Genomic DNA, 9,330 nt, shown 5'->3' on the forward strand with positions numbered 1-9,330 from the left:
GTCCCCTTAGCACCGCGAACCTATTCACCTTGCTTCTCACCTATGGGCATTTGCCTGCATTCTCTCACGACCAGTCCAGGTCTTCCACCGCGACGCTCCGCATGCCCTCAGGATTACCCTTACCACACACCATGGAGCCACAGTTTTGGTCAATCTCCATTTTAATCCCAACTTCAGCATTCCCTACTATTTTTAAAAGATTTGTTTATTTTATTTTATGTGGGTGCATGTTTTGCCTGTGTTGTATGCACGAGTACCAGCTGCGTGTCTGGTACCCACAGAACTGGAGTTACAGACTTTGTGAACCACTATGTGGGTGCTGGGAACTGAACCCAGGACCTCTGCAAAAACAACAAGGTTTCTTAACTACGGAACCATCTTCCCCTACTTTATATACTCCTTGTGTCCCAGCATCTTTTACAAAATCGTCTTGGTAACCATTTCTCTAGCCAGTCCAGAAATTTCTGTCTGGACAGCCTGTGAAGGGCTGAGGAAAGAGATGGGTCTGACGGCCCAGCTCCTCCCGAGGGTCAGCCCTTCACCTTCACCTGTGAAGGGCTGAGGAAAGAGATGGGTCTGACTGCCCAGCTCCTCCCGAGGGCTGAGGAAAGAGATGGGTCTGACTGCCCAGCTCCTCCCGAGGGTTAGAAACGCACATCTCTAAGGCTGCAGTGGAGTCACCTCAGTTCAGCTCCCGCCATGCTAGTCTTCCTGTCTGGATGTGAGCCACAGTCATCAAGTGACAAATGTCGGGCCAAGGCCAGAAAGAAAGAAGTAAATGCATGCTTGATGGCTCTGTGACTAGCTGACTCTTGGTGTTTCTGTTCAGGTGTTTTATGTGGCTACTTCCCGCCAGCTGAAAAGACTGGACTCTGTCACCAGGTCCCCAATCTATTCTCACTTCAGCGAGACTGTTTCGGGTCTGCCCGTCATCCGTGCTTTCCAGCACCAGCAGCGTTTCCTAACCAACAGCGAGAAGCTGGTCGACATCAACCAGAAATGCGTCTTCTCCTGGATCACCTCCAACAGGTGAGGCCTCCCTTAAGGGTTTCCTCCAAGGCATGTTTCAGGGTTTTGCATGTTTGACTTTTGGCACCGGAAGGCAGCATAGCCAGTGGTATAAAGTTCATTCTGACCACATGCACACATGCCTCTCATGTTGTTTAAGTAGAAAGGAGAAAGCACAAACTTTGGAGTTGGAGACAGGTTCTCCATCCCAGGCCTCCACCGACCAAGTTAGGCAAATTGTCTTGGCCTCTCTAAGGAAAATAGTAATGTTTTTTTCCTCAATGGTTAGAATACAACATGTCTTACAGGTACGGTGAAAGTCACGTGACATTTGTGAGTATCTGGAAACTCAAGTAGTGTGCACGTACTGGGTGAATTGAACAATATCTGTTTGGTTTCCCGAGAGTCGAGTTGAGATTCTTCATAGTCATGGCATTCTTTTTAGGGCGACAGAAGAAGCAGAGGCGTGAGGAGAGTTAGGGACTTGTAGGTGAAAACATTGGTGACAAGAAATGAAAAGGGAGGGTGGGAGGGGAGGAGGAGGAAGGAGGGGAGGAGTGGGGGAAATGTATAACTCAATTAAAAACAAAGTATTTAAAAAAGAAAGAAAATAAATAAGTAAGAACATAAAAAGGGGGGAAAAGAAAAGAAAAAGAAAGAAAAGAAAAGGTTACCTGAGCAGACTAGGAATCAATAGACCATGGCAAGCAGTTAGGTATGCCATTGAAAGAGGTTAGGGGAGGTAAAATTCCTAGGTGGCTTGCAGGATACCTTGTGATGTTAAGGGCAGGCTAGTGAGGATCAGTTAGTTAGCACACTGCAAGCTCAGAGGTTTGATTTCTTAGAGACTGTCCAAGAAGGAAAGACTTCTGAGTAAACCCAATGATCCTTATTGTAGTACCTGCTAGAATTATTGATACAAATTTAGCTAAGTATATTTGATTTGAGAAGGCTAACTTTCATGAATGATGTTAAACTATGCATCCCTCAGTCCCCTAGGAAGTTCAGTTTATCTCCCCGTGACCAATTCCCACCTAACTTGTTTCCACTCCCAGTTTTTCTGCACCTGAAACAGGTACTCAGACTCTGGCTCTCTGTGGATCCACTAGGCCTTTGCTTCCTTATGCTAATCAAAGGCAATCACCATTCATTTAAAAACGCAGCTGCTTGTCAGGCTGCTGGCTCAGGGCTTTAATCCCAGCAGAGGCAGGCAGATCTCTGAGTTAGAGGCCAACCTGGTCTCCACAGCAAGCTCCTAGCCAGCCAAAGGCTGCATAGTGACACCCTGTCTGTCCCAAAGAAAAGAAAAAGAAACGCAGATGCTTAGCTCATATGTGGTCCTTGAATCAGAATCCCCTCCATAATGTCTAAGGATATTTTAGATGAATTTGTATGTTTTATTTTCAGCGCTTACCCTATTTAATTTTTATAGCTTGGTACTTTGGGGAATATTGCATTGTAGGATTCCTTTAGTTTAGAAAACTCTTTTAGACCCTTTAAAATGCTACTTATTTCCCTCAAAAGTCAACTTATTGGGTTATTAAGAATTTAAGTATTTCTAAATCAAATTGAGGTAGCTCCTAAGAGCACAGTATACCAGTCAAGCCCTCTAAGAATGATTTTTTATTTTAAATTTTTTATTCATTTACATACCAAACACAGTTTCCCCTCCTTCCCCCCTTCCTGCCTCCCCACCTCCACTCCTCAGAGAGGATAAGGCCTCCCATGGGGAGCCAACAAAGCCTGGCACATCAAGTTAAGGCAGGACCAAGCCCCTCCCTACTGCATCAAGGCTGAGCAAGGTATCCCACCATAAGGAATGGGCTCCAAAAAGCCAGTTCATGTACCAGAGATAAATCCTGGTCCCACTGCCAGAGGTCCCACAAACAGACCAAGCCACATAAATGTCATCCACATTCAGAGGGCCTAGTTCGGTCCCATACAGGGTCCTCAGCTCTCAGTCTAGAGTCCATGGGCTCCCACTAGCCGGGGTCAGCTCTCTCTGTGGGTTTCCCCATCTTAATCTCGGATCACCCTTCCATCTCCCACCCCCAGCCCTCATGCTCATATAATCCCTCCTCCTGCTCTTCCACTGCTCTCCAGGATCTCGACCCCCGTGCTTGGCTGTGGATCCCTCTGCATCTGCTTCCACCAGTTACTGAATGAAGGTTCTGTAGTGATAATTAGGGTAACCACCAATCTGATTACAGGAGAAGGCCAGCTCAGGCACCCTCTCCACTATTGCTAGGAGTTTTAGCTGGGGTCATCCTTGTGGATTGATGCACGTTTCCCTATGTCCAGGTTTCTCCCTAGCCCCATAGTGACCCCTTCTATCAAGATCTCTCTCTCGGTGCTCTCTCTGTTCCTCCCCTAATTCGACCATCCCTGTCCCCAGCGTTTATGGGCTCCCCAGTTCCTGGTTCAGGTGAGTGAGTAGAGACTAATGACACCTCTCTTTCTGGTTCCGTTGCTCTACAGGTGGCTTGCAATTCGTCTGGAGCTGGTTGGAAACTTGGTTGTCTTCTTTGCAGCCTTGTTTCTGGTTATCTATAAAGATAGCTTAACCGGGGACGCTGTGGGCTTTGTTCTGTCCAACGCCCTCAATGTAAGTCTGAAGTCTTGGCTAAGTCAATCTTCCGTTGTTGTTTTGTTTGTTTGTTTTGTTTTGTTTTGATATGGGATTTCTCTGTGTAGCCCTGGCTATGTTAGAATTCACTCTGTAGACCAGGTTGGGCTCAAACTCAGAGATCCCTCCACCTCTGCCTCCTGAGTGCTGGGTCTAAAAGCATGAGCCACCACCACCCAGCAAGTCAGTTAATCTTAAACTAAGTCTGAGAACCCATGTCTTTTATTATTTCTCATCCAAAAGGACTAGGAAGACTGGGCTCAAACCCTGACTCCACATCTTTACCCATAGGGACATTCCTTACCTCATTTAAGTGAGCACCAGAACTGTCTGGCAAAGTGGGTATAACTCTTACTGTTCTTATGACTTAAAAAGGCAATTTTTATATGTTTCTACTTATTGGTTTCTTATCTTTTTGCCTTCTTCATTGGTTCTAATCAACAAAGATTATTATTTCTTATCCAGAATATAGTTGTAATCAGGAAATCCTTTGGACAAAAAACTCCTGATTTGGTGTCTCTTATATCACAGAACAAGTAAAACAAATTGCTATAGGGAGCCTGAGAGAAACACGTGTGACTCTCGCTACAGCGCCCAGCACAGCAGGGATGCACGCTGGTATTTTACTTCCCAGCATCTGAGCAGTGGCCAGCCACTACAGCTACTGTCCCAGAGGTTTGCATGGCCACAAATGTGCTCTATGTCGGACTGTCTTCATTAGACATCAGTGAGGCCCATGATAGCGCACCCCAAACAATGTCGTTCTCCAGAGTCACTTTGGTTCTTTGTGCCGCTTCCCTTTCTCCTCCAGGACAGCCAAGGCAGAGTCAGGACACCCTTAGATGAAAGTAAAGTCTAATTCCGTAACTACAGTTACGTGTGGTTCAACCCATACAAAGTTATTACTCCAAGTCACCATGGTCCTATCCTGTATCGTGGGCCTTCCTCTCTCTAGTTGCCGTTCCCTCCCCAAAACTCCTGTGCAGATGTGCAAACTCCAGTTTCCTCTCCTGAAAGAAGCTCCTCTCTGAGTGGTCCTTGTATTGTAGACTGGCCTGCACCATGACGAATCTCTGATTGGTGGTTGGATACGGTTGTGTGGTAGCGGGGAGACATCCAGAGTTTGTGTAAAGGAAGACAGGGGTCCACAGGGCTATCCCACCTTGATGGCTAAAAGTGAGGTCAGAGACAGAGGGCAGCGTTTTTTTTTTTAATTATTTATTTATTATGGACACACTATTCTGTTTGCATGTATGTCTGTAGGCCAGAAGAGGACACCAGACCTCATGACAGATGGTTGTGAGCCACCATGTGGTTGCTGGGAATCGAACTCGGGTCCTTTGGAAGAGCAGGCAATGCTCTTAACCACTGAGCCATCTCTCCAGCCCAGGGCAGCGTTTTTGAAAGCCTTTTCATGCCCCGAGTCTTTCCTCATGGTATCCCCCATCTGTAGAGTGCTGTCTACAACAGTTCCATAAATAGCGCTAGTTTGCAGGAGACCTGAACTCTGGTACCACCTTACCAAGAGCCGGCCTCCTCAGCCGAGCTTTAGCCCGGAACTGTTCAAAGTTCACATTGTCCTTTTGTGAGCACCACGTAGGTTAGCACTCAACTGTTACCCAGCCAGTCAGTGCACGGGTCTTATTTCTCAGCTAAGAAAATAAGAATTCAATAAGAATTGTCTTTTTATATCACCACAGTCCTGAATGTAAAGGAACCTCCCAGTTTACCTTGTGATACAGCTGATTAACTGAGCTAGTTTCTCAGCCTAAGGGTTCTGTTTTCCATTGTTTTTGTTTTGGTGTGTGTGTGTGTTTGGTATAATTTTTTCCTTCTGTAGATCACACAAACCCTGAATTGGCTGGTGAGGATGACGTCAGAAGCAGAGACCAACATTGTGGCTGTTGAGAGAATAGATGAATACATAAATGTGGAAAATGAGGTAAGAATTAGTGAAACTCAGAAGAATCCCATGAAATTCTTTTGAGAGGACATTTTCATTTTTAAAAACATCTGGAGTGGGTTAGTGTTGTCTCCCCACCCCCCCACCCCACCGCCTTGATTTTTTGAGACACGGTTTCTCTGTGTAGCTTTGGAGTCTATAGGGTGGCCTCAAACTTACAGAACTCTGCCTGCCTCCGCCTCCTGAGATTAAAGGCATGCACCACCACCACCCACCTTAATCATATTCTTTTTTAAGATTTATTTCTTTATTATGTATACAGTGTTCTGCCTACACACCAGAAGAAGGCATCAGATCTCATTACAGATGGTTGTGAGCCATCATGTGGTTGCTGGGAATTGAACCCAGGACCTCTGGAAGAACTATGAGTGTTCTTAACCTCTGAGCCATCTCTCTGGCACCATCATGTCGTTTTAAAGCCTCCCTTACTCTAACTCAAAGGACTTAATCTCCTCAAATGTAAGACTAGGAAATGATTTAGTAAATGGCAGTGTCTTTCTGGAAATTCATAGAGCAACCTTGCAGAATAGCCCTTCTTCATTGAATGAACTTAGAGCCCTCTGGAAGAGAAAAGCCCAGCTCACTCAGCTACTGGGCCCTGCTACCTTTCTGTCATGTGACACGAGTCTCATGACAACCGTTTGTTTGCTGAGCTGCTACTGTGCCCACCTCTCCTCATCCTCTCCCCATGCTAGGCACCCTGGGTGACCGATAAGAGGCCTCCAGCAGATTGGCCCAGCAAAGGTGAGATCCAGTTCAACAACTATCAAGTACGGTATCGGCCTGAGCTGGATCTGGTACTGAGAGGGATCTCTTGCCATATCAAGAGCACCGAGAAGGTAGGTGATGAAGACAGCTCTGGAGAGTTCTGGCCATCAGGCCTCGTCAGCAGAGAGTGTCTGGCACAATCATTTGGGTGCAGGGAGAAGGTTAGGGTACTTCCTGCAGTCTGGGAACATGTAAGGAATATAATAACGGGCTGGATCCTGCCTCCCTGCTGGCCCATCCCCTGAGGGTATAATGTGTGGTGAAGAACCTGGGAAAGAAAGGGGAGCATCAGGCCTGGAGGGGGAATTGTTGAGAAAAATGGTGTAGATGACTGTCCATAAGGAGGGAATTACCTAGTGTTTCTCCTGGTCCGTGAAGCTCTCTTGTTCGCCACAGTTTGGGGTCTAATGTGGACACATCAACCAGTGTAGGCAAGGAGGCTGAGAACCAGGTTTCTCTTCCGGTGACAAGCCTTTCCTTCTTTCCACTGAAGAACAAAACAAAAACAAACAAACCTAGCTCTTCCCTCAGCAGCATGTGTAGTAAAATTAGAGAGGCACAGAGATTAGCATGGCTCCTGAGCAAGGAGGACACGAAAGTCTGTGATGTGTTCCATAGGTGGCTAAGGGATGCTGGGAATGGAAGAGCACACCAAAGGTTATTCAGCACCAGCTGGTCGTCTCTGACAACATAACACAAGTACCATTATGCAGATTGAGCAGGTTATATTTAGGAATATATGTGTGTGTATTCATATGCATATGTGTATATATATATACATACATGTAAGCATGTAGCAACAATGAATGAAAAAGGCAATGGGTTTGTAAAAGATCATGGATTGGTAACGGTTTGGAGGGAAGAAAGGAAAGGATAAATGATGTAATTAAATTTTATTTCAAAAAAGTGATAAAAATTTAAGTTAGTACATTTTATTTATTTATGTTGTGAATTTGCATGTGCCCGTGTGTGCATGCACACGCACGTACGTGAAGAGCAGAGGATGGCTGTTCCATCATGTGGCTCGGCAACAAATGCCGTTACTGCTGCTTTTCCTTTCCAAAGGAAAGGTTCCTTTCCCTCTACTTAAAAAAAATTAAAAGGAATAAAGCTATAATTTCCAAGATTAATTGTAACAACAACAACAGCTGAGAGCTTGTCCGTTTTTTCCAATCACTGTTTTCAGCCCACAGCTAGTGAGGAGGAGTGTGAGAGAACCATTTGTTTCTGACATCTGGGAAATTTTTTAGTCTCATCAAGACTAAAAGCCGTTTTATATGTTTGATATAAGGTGTTTTGTCTGTCTTTCTTTCTTTCTTTCATTCTTTCTTTCTTTCTTTCTTTCTTTCTTTCTTTCTTTCTTTCTGTTCCACCTGTGACTATCACAGTATGGCTATACAGGGTAACTTTTCTGCATGTGACCCAGATGTATATGAACTCTGTTCACAGGTTGGTGTGGTGGGCAGGACCGGAGCTGGGAAGTCATCCCTCACAAACTGCCTCTTCAGAATCTTAGAGTCTGCAGGCGGCCAGATCATCATTGATGGAGTAGATATTGCTTCCATCGGACTGCACGACCTTCGCGGGAAGCTGACCATCATCCCCCAGGTCAGCCCTAGAACTTACTCTAACACACACAGGAGAGAAACACTGACAGGAGCTCAACCAACATACAACTCGCACGGCTGCATTAGTTACTCTTCTTGTCACTGGACCTGACGAGAAGCGACTTACGGGAGGAAGGGTGATTTGGGCTCACGGTTTGAGAAGGGACATGGGCCATCGTGGTGGGAAGGATAGCAACGTGAGTGTACCCACCAAGTAGAGATGAGAGCTTGCGCTCGGCTGTGTTTTTCATTTCACCTCCGTTTAAGACCCTACCTCGTGGAAATAGTGCAGCTGGTGTTTAAGGTGTCTTCCAGGCTCAGTTTACCCAATGTAGATACTCCCTCTCAAATACCTCCAGGGGTCTGTTTCCTAGATGGTTCTAGACCCTGTTGACTATCAGGGTTCAATTTCACACCGGGATTCCAGACTAATCCCCTAAGACCCTGCTTCTAAGAAGAGCTCTGAACTTTGCGCTTTCTTTGTGGCTGCCAGAATTGACCGGTAGGTGGCAGCAACACAACAGCAGTCAAATAGAGCAGATGATTATTTGGCCGTTCCATAGCCCATCACGGTTTGCTGAGACCTTCGTAATTAGCAGTAGCAATTTTGCTGCTGAAGCTTGAAGCCATTAAGCTTTATATCCCCCATTTGATGCGGCCAAAAGATAGGGGAGGGAATTTGCTGCGGGTTTTTGCCAGCAAGCGGAACATTTATTGTATCAGCAAGAAAGACCTCCCTTTGGCTTGCTCTATGGACCCTACCAAAGTCAGAGTTGCCTTGGAGGCCTCTACTCTCAGCACTGTGGCCAAGGGCCTATGGAGGATTTGTTTGTCTGATGTCTGGTGTGTGCCGTCAGGTGTCCTCTTCAGTAACTTTTCCTCACTGCAGTGAGACAGGATCGTCCATGGAACCTGGAGCTTGCCGTTGTTTGTTTGTTTTGTTTTTGTTTTTCTGATGTTGTTTTAAGATTTTTTTTATTTGATGTATTATGAATATTTTGCCTGAGTGTGCATGTGCTGCATGTGGACCTGCTTCTCACAGAGACCAGAAGAGGGCACCAGATCCTCTGGCGTTAAAGACAGTTGGTGAGCTGCCCTGTGGATACTGGGAACTGCATGCAAGTCCTCTGCAAGAGCAGCGAGTGCTTTATCCACAGGGCCACCTCTCCATCCTCTGGAGAGCATTATTTCTGGCGAGGCCCGTGGTCAGTAACTCCAGATATCCTCTGCTTGCTCCTCTCTCTCTCCCAGGGCTGAGCACAAGGCTGGAGAGGACACACTTAACTTTCTTTTTTTTTTTTTTTTTTAAATATTTATTTATTTATTTATTATGTATACAATATTCTGTCTGTGTATAT

General features: G+C 45.7%; 1 protein-coding gene across 1 annotated transcript in view; it reads left to right on the forward strand.

Moving 5' to 3' along the window:
* The window catches only part of Abcc2 (ATP binding cassette subfamily C member 2), a 62,325-nt gene that overhangs the window by 45,343 nt on the left and 7,652 nt on the right, over positions 1 to 9,330 (forward strand). The window contains exons 25-29 of the mRNA XM_005352327.3: positions 830 to 1,029; positions 3,487 to 3,613; positions 5,475 to 5,576; positions 6,293 to 6,436; positions 7,815 to 7,973. Of these exons, the coding sequence (XP_005352384.1) occupies positions 830 to 1,029; positions 3,487 to 3,613; positions 5,475 to 5,576; positions 6,293 to 6,436; positions 7,815 to 7,973 (732 nt within the window). The remainder of the gene's footprint in view (positions 1 to 829; positions 1,030 to 3,486; positions 3,614 to 5,474; positions 5,577 to 6,292; positions 6,437 to 7,814; positions 7,974 to 9,330) is intronic.

Source organism: Microtus ochrogaster, chromosome 8 (assembly GCF_000317375.1).
Source record: "Microtus ochrogaster isolate Prairie Vole_2 chromosome 8, MicOch1.0, whole genome shotgun sequence".
Classification (NCBI taxonomy): Eukaryota; Metazoa; Chordata; class Mammalia; order Rodentia; family Cricetidae; genus Microtus; species Microtus ochrogaster.